The sequence below is a fragment of the Scomber japonicus genome, chromosome 15, assembly GCF_027409825.1.
Source record: "Scomber japonicus isolate fScoJap1 chromosome 15, fScoJap1.pri, whole genome shotgun sequence".
NCBI lineage: Eukaryota > Metazoa > Chordata > Actinopteri > Scombriformes > Scombridae > Scomber > Scomber japonicus.
Window position 1 is genome coordinate 7,450,880 of NC_070592.1, and position 14,035 is coordinate 7,464,914.

The following is a 14,035-nucleotide window of genomic DNA, read 5'->3' on the forward strand; positions in this document are numbered from 1 at the left end:
TTTAGCTCATAAGCAAGCCACTCTGTTTCTGCTATAGACCTGTTTTTACCTCTTTACCTTGACTTTGTACTACTGAATATATTCCAGTAACATGTTGAGCTGCTATTTCTCCCTCATCTGACTGTGTGCTTACATGTGTCTGTATAAACGTGTGGTGTACAGTGTTTTTAATGTCTTGTCTCTGCTTCTTCTCTTTGTGCTCGTGTTGTTTCTAAGTGCTTGTGTTGTTTATATTGTGTGTGATTTCGCTGTCTGTGTCTGTGTGCATACTTGTGTGTATTTCTCCGCCTTAACATTCTCCAGGGCTCTACAGTGCAAGTATTTCACTCACATTTGCCCCTTAATGTGCAAATGTGAAAAATAATTTACGAGCACAGTGTGTACGTAAATATTACAAAGTACCATAATTGTTTTCCCCCTGCTGCTCACACCAAAACCTTTGTGCAGATGAGCTTCAGGTGACGGGTAGAGCTCCAGCAGCCTCTCTGTGTTTCCAGCGGGAACATGGAGAATTTGACAGCAGCTTTTCATGTTTAATAATAACTTTAATTTTTATAGTACCTATCACAACAAAACAGATTACATACATCAAGTACTTCACATTAAAACATTACGCAAGGCAAGGCAGCTTTATTTATATAGTGCATTTCATACCCAGGGGCAACTCCATGTGCTTTACATAAAAACAAACATTTAACAGGAAGAATTGCAACCATAAAAACATACAATTACAAAAAAAAGAAAAAACTCAATAGTAAAATTGGTATATGACGGAGGATTAGTGCCAGACTAAGAGAAGGAAAAAAAAAATGTTTATTTGGAAGTTATGAGAATAAAGTCATAATATTATGAGAATAAAGTCATAATATTATGAGAATAAAGTCATAATATTATGAAGTCATAATATTACGAGAAAAAGCTTACAATAAAGAGCAGTCTTCCCCCTGCGTTAAAATGAGGAATGTTGAGCATCTTGTGAAGTTATGCTTTGGTATCGGTTTCACAAATAAGGAAATATTTTGCAATATTACGATTTTATTCTCGTAGACCTAATATTATGACTTTACTCTCATAATATTATGACTTTATTCTCATAGACCTAATATTATGACTTTATTCTCATAATATTATGACTTTATTCTCATAGACCTAATATTATGATTTTATTCTCGTAATTTCCAAAGAGAAAAAAAAAAAAAGCCCTGGCCCTAATACTCCGTCGTAAGCGAACGCTCTCCTGCTGGAGAGCAAGATTATATATTAATGTAATATATAAGATGGAAAATAAAAATAACAATAATTTTAAAATAGTTTAATATAGCACATAGTAAACGTAGTTTTAAAACATTGAGTGGTTGGTGATTTTACTGACATTTCTTCTTGGTTGTCACTTAATATATATATTATGTCATATGTATATAACATAATTATAATCCATCTGATTGTTAACAGTCTGTTCAGTACTTTCATAAGGAGACGGAGAGTCAGAGTAGATCAATTAATTCTGATTTCTGTCAATCATTTAATGGATAAATCTCTAGTTTGAAACATACAATGAGGACTATTCCTGATTATTGAGTTAACTGTGGTCCAACACAAAAAGATGAATGATAGATCAATTCCTGCTCTCTCATTCATACTCTCCTTGGAGAAACGGTGCTCTCTCAAAATACAGGTCTTGTATTTAGATGTGAGTCTGTTTGACAAAGACCTGAGCACACACCCACACACAGCAGAGCACAGCAGCAGGTGGTAGCTGACAACAGGCAAAGAGATAAGGCCGACATAATGAGACAGACATAATGACTTGGAGTGAAAGGTAAACTGCAGAGAGGTCGGCTATTAACATTACTGAGTTAATAAACTTACTTGGAACATGTTTCCCTGTGCTCCTAAATTTGGATGCTCATGTAATTAGGGGCGGGGGGGGGGGGGGTGTAAAAAGTTGACGTATAGCCCTGTTCTCTGTGTGTCAGTATCTGTTTCTGTTGTGATGGTGGTGTTGTATTAGTGTCTCGGTTTGTATATCTCTCTTTCCATCCCCCTTTCTCTCCCTCCCGAGCCAACCCATACGTGTTTGAATATCTTGTTTCTCACCGTCACCTTCATTGTATGTGTGTCTCTCTTTTTCAGGCCAGTCGCAGTGCTGTCTGCAATGACAACGTCTAGCTAATGTAATGACATTAGGCTAAATGACTATTCAGTTCCATTAACTTAATTCGGCCTCGTCTTGCTTGGCCTTGGCTAGTTCTGTTTGGCCCCCGCGAGTCTTGCCTTACTTGGCATGATGACATAATGCACCGCTGCTCTGCTTCACCGCTTCACTGGTTTTTTGCCTCATCTTCTCTCTGCATCACTTTTGTTTTTCTATTTTTTTTTTTTTTTTTGGAAGGATGTTTTTTGATCTTAGTGCATTTTGCTATAGAGGCACATTTATTACAGTGTGCAGGATGAACATCTCCAGGTGTCGGGGGTGGTTTGGTTCTGGGGTGTGGTTCATTGTATCTGGTATAGTGTGGCACTGATGTTTCTGCTAATTGGCGACTAAATTCAGTCAGTACCTGGAGGTGTTTATCTGTACTTTAAGTTTTAGTCCCAGAGATACTATTATATTTTTTAATCTGTTTCTCCTTTTTTGTTTCTATTCAACTCCTTTCTTCCTTTCTTTCCTCCTCTCCTCTCTCCCATTTCTGTCTTTGCTTGTTTCTCTGGCGTCTCTCCCTCTCTCTTTCTCTCTCAGGTGTGTCTGACGCTGACCGCTAAGCGAATGGCTCGTAAGAACTGCTTGGTTAAGAACTTGGAGGCCGTGGAGACACTGGGCTCCACCTCCACCATCTGTTCTGACAAGACAGGCACCCTCACCCAGAACAGGATGACCGTGGCCCACATGTGGTTCGACAACCAGATCCACGAGGCCGACACCACTGAGGACCAGTCTGGTGAGATACCATTGATCTAAGACATTTATTGATGTCAGGCCTTTGGGGAAACTAAATTAATTTTATCACAATTTAATTTTCAATAGTTTAATTACAGGTATTATTCCAGAAGTGTACAGGAAACGTCTCCCTTTCTGTCCTGTTTTGATTAAAACAATGTCCTCCTGCAGGATGTGAAGAATAATTTGACCTTATTTTCTCTTTGGCAGCATTCATTACTGGCCAGCATTCAAAATGATCTGCCAAATTACATCATTACCAAATTACCAAATACTAAAATACTAGTGAAATATATGTTCGCATTGACCATTAATGTTTTAGATTTATTGAGTGTTCTTGAGCTTGACATTGCTTTGCACCGTACACTCCCTCTGATCACCAACCACCACAAGTATCAAGCTAAGTATGAAATTGACTGAGCTGACAGGCAACTGATTAAAAACCATAGGCTGTAGAAAGGCAGAAAAAATATAAGTTGGAATTTTAGTTTATTCTCAGCCTGTATCTTGGAAATTTCTGGAACACATAATCAGGCAGCTCCCACCTGTGGTGAATGAGATTGTTTTCCGATCACTCTAGGCTGCTCCTTCGACAAGAGCTCCGCTACATGGGTGGCTTTGTCCCGCATTGCTGCCCTGTGCAACCGTGCTTCGTTCAAGGCCGGTCAGGATACTCTCCCCATTCTGAAGCGTGACGTGGCCGGAGACGCCTCAGAGTCAGCCCTGCTGAAGTGTATCGAGCTGTCCTGTGGCTCAGTCAAGAGCATGAGGGAAAAGAACAAGAAAGTCGCCGAGATACCCTTCAACTCCACAAACAAATACCAGGTCTGTGCTTACAAATGTATATGATCACAAATACACCTCGCCAGTTCACCTTAACACAAACGTAAACCAGATGATTTATGGTAAGTGGGCAAAGGACATGCACAACATTAACGCTGAAATCTGTTCCCATCAGCTCTCCATTCACGAACAGGAGGATGAAAGTGACAACCGCTACCTGCTGGTCATGAAGGGAGCTCCAGAGAGGATCCTCGACCGCTGCTCCACCATCATGCTGCAGGGCAAGGAGCAGCCCATGGACGATGAGTTGAAGGAGGCTTTCCAGAATGCCTATCTGGAACTGGGAGGACTGGGAGAGAGAGTGTTGGGTAAGGATTAGAGAAGACTGGATGATTTGACAAAAGCTGGAATAGGAGCATAGCAATAAAGATTGTGAATATCCTGTATCTTATTGATAGTATCATCATTTAAGTGTACAATTCAGGAAATTCATTGTCATCTCTACCATTCCCCTCTCCTCAGGTTTCTGCCACCTGTTGATGGCAGAAGACAAATACCCCAAAGGTTTTGCCTTTGACACAGATGACGTCAACTTCCAGACAGACAACCTTTGTTTTGTGGGCCTCATGTCCATGATCGACCCTCCCCGTGCTGCCGTGCCTGATGCCGTGGGCAAATGCCGCTCTGCTGGCATCAAGGTGGGCACCTTTTAAATCTGACATTTAAAGGACTGTAAAAGCAAGGACAATTAATAACTGTCACGCACATTTTCATAATTTCATAGAATATTGTAGAAAGATTATGAATTGTATTCTTTTAACTCCTTTCTTCTACTTCTTTGCCCTTTTTTCATCCTCATCTTCTGCTTCCATTTCCCCTTTTTTCCCCTCTTCTACTTCTTACTCTTACTGTTCCTTCTATTCTTCTTCTACCTGTTGCCCTTCTCTCCTCTCGCTGGTTCTTACCCTTCCTGTTCATCTCATACTTCTTCATCTTCTTCTTCCTATCATGTTTCAGGTTATCATGGTGACTGGCGATCACCCAATCACAGCCAAAGCCATTGCTAAGGGTGTGGGTATTATTTCTGAGGGCAATGAGACAGTTGAAGACATTGCTGCACGCCTCAACATCCCCGTCAGCCAGGTCAACCCCAGGTAAGACTAAAAGCAAACTTTAAATCATTTCCCAGCACTGCAGGGTATTTTAATTCAGTCATAAGGGTCGGGCCTACAGCTATTTGACAGTAGTTTTTTATAATTTGGTGCACTAAACTGATGGATTTGCATTGTCTGTGTTGTGTAGGGATGCCAAGGCCTGTGTAATCCATGGTACAGATCTGAAAGACCTCTCTCAGGACCAGATGGACGATATTTTGAGGAACCACACAGAGATCGTCTTCGCCAGGACTTCCCCACAGCAGAAACTCATCATTGTAGAAGGCTGCCAAAGACAGGTACATTTATTTATTGCACATACACACACTTTCTCATAAAAGGTTCCTTGCCAGTGCAATGGCTTCTATAATGTTGTGGCCCTAATAGGAATCACACCCCTCCTTTTCTTTCAGGGTGCCATCGTGGCTGTGACAGGTGACGGTGTGAATGACTCTCCGGCCCTGAAGAAGGCTGACATTGGTGTTGCCATGGGAATCTCTGGCTCAGACGTATCCAAACAAGCTGCTGACATGATCCTGCTGGACGACAACTTTGCCTCCATTGTCACTGGAGTAGAGGAAGGTGAGGGAATAAGCAAATGAGGCAAAGGTGGGAAATAAGAGGACGGTGAAAGACAGAAAGAATGTTGAGATTAGGGGAAAACAAGAGTGAACCTTCACACTCATCATATGTGAGGGTTACAGGTGAAAATCAGCTGGTTGGGACAGACACTTCAAAATTGTGTTAGAAAGAGTAATGCAGAGTTTTAGTTTCTAGATGGAACAAACAGTACCCTCAAGTAGGAATCACCTTCATTTATTTTGCTTCATTGATGAGTTAACAACATTGTTTTCTATATTTTAAAACCTAGTGGTGTTGACATACTATTGGTATGGGGTCTATTTCAAGTAATGATCTTCCATGCGTTTTTAGGTATCACTTGTTCAGCAGTCTGTTTATACAGCCTACTTTACCCACCTGCATCCTTACAGGCCGCCTGATCTTTGATAACCTGAAGAAGTCCATCGCCTACACTCTTACCAGCAACATACCAGAGATCACTCCCTTCCTGTTCTTCATCCTGGTCAATATCCCACTGCCTCTGGGCACCATCACCATCCTCTGCATCGACCTGGGAACTGACATGGTAAGGGAAACACATTTCCAGACAGTGACACCATGAGAGAGTAGACACAGTCACATACTGGAGCATGCAGCTCTAATGTCTCCTGTCAGGCTTATCAATGTCCTGTTGCCCGCACAAACACAGCCTGTTGAAATGCTTGCATCAAAACACTTGTACATGCACATTAAACATCAGCTGTACACAAACATATGAACTGTGTACATCCATGTCAGACTGGTACCCAGGTGGAAAAATATACACAGTAATGGTAAGTCATTATCATCAGGGACTTTGTTGGTTTATTGATGCATCAGGATGAGTAGCAGGGTTTAGACGTGGTTCCTTTTTACTACTGAATATCTTTTCCTGTAGCTGTAAACCATGTGTATTAAACAAATACTCGATCACTCTCGCCCCACATAACCAAGAAACCTAACAGACTGTCCCCTGCAGCTTGTATAAAAGCATTAACTCTGTTTATAACATAATACAAACATTTACATTGTTTGATTGGAAGCAGTCGGTCATCCTCCCTTCTTCAGAGTAAATGAATTCAATAAATGGATTCAAATGTGCAAAGAATAAAGTTTGTGAGTTATTTAAAAGCAACAAATTACCATTTCAAACAGCTTTAAAGAAAACAGGGACTCCATGCCTTGAGAGAAAAGGATCAATTAGAAAAGTCCTTGTTGTGGACAAAGAGCAATTTTCCTTTTTAGGTCATGTTTGTCTGTTCACTCTCCAAAGTTAAATAAAAGCGTTGTAAGTTCTCCTGGTCTGAGACGGTTGTTAGTACTTCCCTCAGGAAAGCGAAATGGTGATCTTCAATAATACGGCAAAACTGCCTGAAAGCTCCTCTATAGGAATGCTGACCAATTCCAATCCAATTCCAGCTGCTGATACATGACATGAACATAAACACGAAATCACAAATTAAATCTCCATCATAGTAATAATGTGTTTCCCTCTCTCTATCTCGCTCTCTCCTCTGTCAGGTACCAGCCATCTCTCTTGCCTATGAGGCAGCAGAGAGCGACATTATGAAGCGCCAGCCCAGGAACCCACAGAGGGACAAATTGGTCAATGAGAGACTTATCAGTATCGCCTATGGACAGATTGGTAGGTGTTATGTCTGTGTTATTCAATATATAATATAGACAGTAGTATTAAAGAGAATGTAGCTCATTACTGCTTAAGATACTGGTGCAATTATTACCAACATGCAAGACTAGAGATGTGGCCCTGTGTCTCTACCGGCTCCAAATCTGTCCCACTCACACTGTGGGTTTTGTTTCTGGCTTGCACCGGTCATACAAAACTCTGATACAATTAAAATGTAATAATTTAAAAGCCAAGTCAATTACACGTAGTTCGAGCCTCGAGTGTGCAGTTTAAAATTACTGCCTGTAACTTGATACCAGCGACCAGCACCATCTGAGATCTGTGTGGAGAGATATACAGAGACACTGAGAAACATTTGTTTGTCTCTATTCTCTCCTCCCTCCCCCCCCTCTCTCTCTTTCCTCAAAGTCTTATGGTTTTCCTACAAGTGTTTTAAGATTCTAGATGTTTACTGTCACTCCAGTTTTGTGTGAAATACTTTGGCTGAGAGGTAAAAACAGTTAAATAATATATTCCTAAAAGAATCTATAAAATATAATTAAATATTAAAAGCAAGTTAACTTTTTCAAAAATATATAAAAAGACAGAATCAATTTAGTTAAACTCTATAGACAGTGATTATACAGAGGGTAGTCCAAAAGGTTGGGATATTGTCTGTGACTGTGTGTATCATCACAGTATTTATGTTTCTTTTTTAAGTGTATAGGATTTTATTTTATCAGAGAAAACCTGATCAGTGAATGATGAAACTCTCCCTCTGTGTGTCTGCAGGTATGATCCAAGCTCTCGGTGGGTTCTTTGCCTATTTTGTCATCATGGCTGAAAACGGCTTTCATCCATCTGTGCTCGTCGGCATCCGGCTCAACTGGGACGATCGCTCCAACAACGACCTGGAAGACAGCTACGGGCAGCAATGGGTACGAATGATGAAGAATATATATTATCGTTCCCCTGTTTTTAGTAATGTCTGAAGGTCACATGTTGAGTTTCCCCGTCTCTCCTTTTTCTCTGTTCAGACCTACGAGCAGCGCAAGATTGTAGAGTTCACTTGCCACACAGCCTTCTTTGTCAGTATTGTGGTGGTGCAGTGGGCGGACGTCATCATCTGTAAGACCAGACGTAACTCTGTGTTCCAGCAGGGCATGAAGTAAGTGGAAGTTTCTTTATTAATTTATCAATACACGGTGCACCGAATTAACAATCAAGCAACATTTAAAGGCTGAAGGGAGATTCAGACTCTGTTAAACTGTAATGCTCATTCAGAGTTTGCATTTCATTTGTTAGACAATTAATGTAGCTAATAATGGTCAAAAGTAACATAAAAAAACTTCTGATGTCATCCATGCTAACTTTGGCTTTAGCTTACTGTATAATCAGTATGGTACAGTAAGCACAGATACAGGTGTAAGCTTTAGAAATGCAAAGTGTGGTGTGGAAAGCATGCATTTATTTTCATTTTTTGTTGTTGTAGTTTCCTAAAACCGCCACTAGATGTCACTCAAGAGCCATAGTTTACTGGAACACCCTTAGTTTATGGCGTCAGTGTGTTTGCTCCATTTTATCCCTCCATCTCGTCTGGTTATTCTCCGAGGCTGTCCTCACTCTGCTGCTCTGTTCTGCAGGCAGTATTTATAGCACAGGCACACAAACACAGACACTGGTGTTGCTACTCCTGTCCTCAGACCAGTCTGCTGCGACTCAACTTTAAAGCCATTTTAGGATCCAAAAGTAGACGCTAGATTGTAGCTGGTGCAGTCCTTGCTTCCCTCAATATCTTCATAGCTTTGAATTTCCGTCTGCATCTCCCTTACTACTCTCTCTTCGTGTTTCATTTTCTTTCAGGAACAAGATTTTGATCTTTGGCCTGTTTGAGGAAACAGCTCTTGCTGCTTTACTGTCCTACTGCCCTGGTATGGACGTGGCACTACGGATGTATCCACTCAAGTAAGTAACATCACACATTCATCAAAAGAAGCGGTAAAGAGCAAATCAATATCTTCACATGGTGCCATGGTTTTCAGTCTTTCATGTTTAATTTCTGGAGTAATGCATTAAAAAAATAATCACTTTGCTCTGAGATCACAATGCAGCGTCTCCTCCCATCTATGCTTGGAGTCGTTTAGTTTATTTGTGCAGCCCAGTGTCACATGTCAGATGTGTGATGTCAGAGTTGGTTTACAAGGCCCACAGCAGCAAATATCACAATCTTCAGTCAGTAATTTAACAAAATGATGATTTATTTTAAGAAAGGAAGTGAGTACTGTGTGCTGCTCTCACTCTGTCTTACATTTCTCTTGCGTTGTCTTTCAGGCCCAGTTGGTGGTTCTGTGCGTTCCCGTACAGTTTCCTCATCTTTGTTTACGATGAGATCCGAAAACTCATCCTTCGCCGAAACCCCGGAGGTAAGAGCTCAGACACACACACACACACACACACACACACACACACACACACACACAGTATACCTCTGCTAATTCAGCTGTGAATCGAAGTTGAAGTTCAAGTATTCACAAAATAGTCTTCATTAGAATATCAGGCTGCTGTAAAACTCATGTTTATATAAATGTGTGTTTTATTATTGTGAGTAATAATATCACACAGATTTTAATTACATGACAGTATGATTATTTAAAGGTAGAAAAGAAAAAGAAATCATGAATGTATTGCAATCATACTGAGGTTACTTTTTTTAGGGACTTTTATCTAGACGTGATAATTTTCAAGAATATTTGGCACTACTGTCAATCTGTAAATGAAGTGATGTAATAGGTAACACTTCTCTCTTTCTCTTTTTGTCTTGTTTCCTTCTTTTTCTCTCTTCATCTCTGCAGGCTGGGTGGAAAAAGAGACATACTATTAAAAAAATTATCAAAGCATCATTTACTTCTCATCCTGCCTTTCCCTCCCTTGAACTCATCCCTTCTTCTCTATCTCCCCTCTCTGTCTCTTTCCTCCTTCTCTCCCTCCGTCCATCCATCCCTCCTCTCCTTTTTAACACACTCAAACTGTACAAGAAAACTGTTTACTCCTCCTCTAACCCCCCTCCCTTCCCCTTTTCTCCCTTCTTTCCATCCTCCCATCCTTATCTCCTAAAAAAAAAAAAAAAAAATCAAACGCCAAGACGACGAGGGGACCAACGACAGAGGAAGAGAGAAGGGGGGGGGGGATTGGGTTTGTCAATCTTCCCTGTCCTCTCCATCCCTCTGTCCCCTTTTTTTTCTATCCAAAGTCTCTACAGCACTAATCTGCCAGTAACACTGTTGTGCCGATGCTTATTTAACACTGTTAGGTGCAGTCGCTCTTCTTATGTGTGCTCTCAAACTTACACCGCTGTGTGGAACCGAATAAACAATATAAGAATAAAGACAAAAAAACCTGACTGTTCCACTGCGATCGCTCTCGCCGAGCAGAACAACGACACGGCAGCTCCCGTCTAGATCCCCAAAACTGGCGATTTCGAGCGGGTGGGTGGCGTCAATTTGTTTTTTTGGGAGTTTTGTCTTGTTTTTGTATTTTTTCCAGAGAAAAGCCAGCAGGCTCCAGCTCCAGCTCCCTTATCACTGCCATTTCTCGCCATTTGCCTTCTACAACTTCCTCTCCCTTCTACTACTCTCTTTCTCTCTCTCTCTCTCTCTCTTTTCTATTAACTCACTGCCAATCTTCTACTGCTGTTCTCCCGTCCCCCCCTTCCCCCCGTCCTCCACTTCCTCCTCCTCTTCCTCCCCTATCAATAAAGAATCAGTACCACCATAAAACTGAAGCACTTACTCACACCCTCAATAGGGTTTTAAGAAAAAGAAAAGGTAACTTCCTCCCTCCCTCCCTTCCTCCCTCCTCCTCTTCCTCCCTCCTCTTCCTCCTCCCCTGTGTTTTTTTCTGCTTGTGTTGTTGTTGTTTTCTAATAGATGACTGGGTGTTTTTTAAAAAACAAAATTGTTCGTAAAAGTTTTACATTTTATTTTTTATTTTATGTTTGGAGTGGGTCTGAGAGCTGCTTGTTTTCATTCGGACATGACAAAGCACACCGTCTCTTCCTCTCCCTCTCCCTCTCTCTCTCTCTCTCTCTCTCTCTCTCTCTCTCTCTCTCTCTCTCTCTCTCTCTCTCTCTCTCTCTCTCTCTCTCTCTCTCTCTCTCTCTGTCTCTCTCTGTCTCTTTCTCTCTCTCTTTATCTCTCACCCCCCCCCTCCCCTGCCTGCCTGCCCCCTCCTCACCCTGCCTGTCCGTCTGTCCCTGTTTGTCTGTTTGTGAACACCGTGCAAACCTTCCGTCCTTGTAAACTTACACCCACTTTCACTACCCTTCTATTCTCCTGCCCTCACCTCGCCCCTAACCCCCCCTCCCCCCAACCCACCCAACCTCACCCCTGTTGAAAAAAGATAATACAATCTTTCTGTGTCCTCGGAAAAAGAGATTTCTCTCCAATTTCATTACTTAAATCTGTGGAAATATGGAATAAGGCACTGTACCTTAACTTGCGAAACAGCAGCAAAAAAAAAAGACAAAAGAAAATGAAATAAAATAGAAGGATCTCTCTTTTTTCAGCTTGGTCTCGAGTTTGTTTTTGTGTGGAGTTTTGTCAGAAAATGGAAATAAATGCTGTGGCCAACTCTTACTTATGTCAGTAGTGTCAAGTCATCTGTTTATTTTTACATCAATGTCGCAGAAGAAATGTCGACACATTACACACACAAATGTAACATATGCTGTTTAGTCTTCATAACTTAGTAGGAATGTTGTGTGTGGAGGTTGGAAGGAAACGAAACGGGACTGAAGAAACTTTCTGGAGGAACAATTTCAACTCATAATGAAAAATTAAGCTAATACATTTCATTAAGAGAGAGTCCAGCAGCTCAAGAGAGGACTGAACAGAGTAATCAAATGAGTAATTTCAGGAACATTAGCATTATTGATAAAACCGTGTGTTTAGTAGTTGTTGTGGACCTTTTGATTTTATCATGCAGTTCAAATTTCCATGTTTCTGAGCTGTTAGCAATTTTCTCACGCAAAAATATCACCTTGACTTCTTGTAAGCCTGCTGATGAATTTCATGTGATTACAATCAAAATCTCCACAACAGCTATCAAATGGATCTGGTGGTTTCACTGTTCGTCATCAACTTCGCCTCCGAAAAAATGGAAATTCCACAATCACACAAAAAAAAAACCCCACGTCATCTACTGAGGAAGTACATGAGATATAATCCAACGTTTCAGTTTTAATGGACATTGTGTTTTCAAAGTCAAGAATGAACTTTGAGTCTCAATAATGAGTTTGATGAAGTACTATTGGCTATCCAGGGTGGCCAAGATTTACATTTAGCCCAAGTTAATACTAAATGATGATCTATTGAGTGCTTTTGTCGACAGTGTGTACAGTATCAACAGCAGATTGAGGTAAACGTGTTTGCTTTCTTCCTCTTTATAACAGAAAATACTTCCTTTTTTATATTTTTTGGCGAGGGAACACTTCCTCTGGCACACACTTGTGTCATCTGCTGGCAAAGCTTGTGTGACATCTGAAGTGAAACTAAACCCCACAAACCTCTCAGAGAAGATTTGTGTTGACGTGAACAAACAGAAGAACCAGAACATTTATCCTGAGGTTGGGTGACCTCAACGCTGGTAAGACACAGAGAGGAACCAACCATATAAACCAGACTGTAAGCATCATAAAGCATGACGACATAAATAATGTTTCCAGAGATTTGAATACAAGTGAAAATGATAACACAACTACTGAATACAGTATAAAAAGAAAAGGAAGTGAATCCGCACTTGGATTGATAAATTACTCAACAAGGTAACTTTTTATCTAACTATGTTCCTGAAATAAATACTGTACATAAAACTATCATATATTAAATCAATTCAAGTTAAACCTGTATCCAACAAACTGTAAATATAATGTAATGCATTCAAAACACACAAATAAGTCTTTACAAGCCTGTAACGACTGATATCTTACCCCTCCTGTTGTCCTCTAGTCAAGGAAGGAAGAAGGATGGAAGGAAGGAAAGAGGGAAGGAAGGTAGGAGGGAGGAAAGATGGAAGGAAAGAAGGAGGGAGGGAGGAAGGTAGGGGGGAGGAAAGAAAGAAGGAGGGAGGAAGGAAGGAAAGAGGGAGGGAGGGAAGGAAGGAAAGTAGAAGGGATTGAGGGAGGAAGGAACGAGGGAAGGAAGAAAGGGGGGTGGAGGAAGGAAAGAATGAGGGAGGAAGGAAGGGAGGAAAGAAGGAACCATCAAAAAAGATGGGGTCAATTTGACCTGGGAGGATGACACGAAGGTTAATTTATATTATTTTACTAGAAAAGGAAAAGGAAGCGTCTCATACAGCAGGATCAGTAGCTTCTTATACTACATGTGACCTGCAGAAAAAGACCAAATGAAAATGCTGCATTAGTCCAACTACTCACATAAAGTGAATCAGCACCACAAACTGAACCCTTTCCTCATTTACAGCACAAAAATCCAACAGATAGAAAAAATGTCAGATTCACTGCTGCACCGGAAGCAATTACACATCTCAACTCATACCAGAAAATAAGCTCTTAACACATTTCCACCACCTTTTAATTTTACTCTTAACCTATATGTTGTCTCTAAATAGCAGAAAAGAAAACCTAATACTATAGCAGAGCCAAAATAAGCATGCTGGGTTTATTTCCAGTATTATTGTTTAAATAAATAATGACATCATATTTATATTTTCACACTTCACTGTACAGTTAATTACTTTATGATAAACCTGCTTAATTTAGACTACACATGTTGTGGTTGTCATTACATACGTTACAAAGTGTAGAACAATAAAGCTTAATGGTTTATTTTATTAGAAATACAATAAACTTGTATCCTGCAGGCTTCAGAGTCCCAGTGGGAAAATATACAATATACAATATACTGCTCAAAATGA

General features: G+C 40.6%; 1 protein-coding gene across 1 annotated transcript in view; it reads left to right on the forward strand.

Annotated features, from left to right (window-relative positions):
* The window catches only part of atp1a3a (ATPase Na+/K+ transporting subunit alpha 3a), a 29,728-nt gene extending 19,681 nt beyond the window's left edge, over window positions 1-10,047 (forward strand). The window contains exons 10-23 of the mRNA XM_053334409.1: window positions 2,741-2,939; window positions 3,519-3,763; window positions 3,897-4,089; window positions 4,244-4,419; window positions 4,739-4,875; window positions 5,024-5,174; window positions 5,289-5,457; window positions 5,868-6,022; window positions 6,997-7,120; window positions 7,895-8,040; window positions 8,140-8,270; window positions 8,966-9,067; window positions 9,434-9,525; window positions 9,955-10,047. Coding sequence (XP_053190384.1) covers window positions 2,741-2,939; window positions 3,519-3,763; window positions 3,897-4,089; window positions 4,244-4,419; window positions 4,739-4,875; window positions 5,024-5,174; window positions 5,289-5,457; window positions 5,868-6,022; window positions 6,997-7,120; window positions 7,895-8,040; window positions 8,140-8,270; window positions 8,966-9,067; window positions 9,434-9,525; window positions 9,955-9,983 — 2,049 coding nt within the window. The 3' untranslated portion in view covers window positions 9,984-10,047. The remainder of the gene's footprint in view (window positions 1-2,740; window positions 2,940-3,518; window positions 3,764-3,896; window positions 4,090-4,243; window positions 4,420-4,738; window positions 4,876-5,023; window positions 5,175-5,288; window positions 5,458-5,867; window positions 6,023-6,996; window positions 7,121-7,894; window positions 8,041-8,139; window positions 8,271-8,965; window positions 9,068-9,433; window positions 9,526-9,954) is intronic.
* Window positions 10,048-14,035: the final 3,988 nt, after the last annotated feature.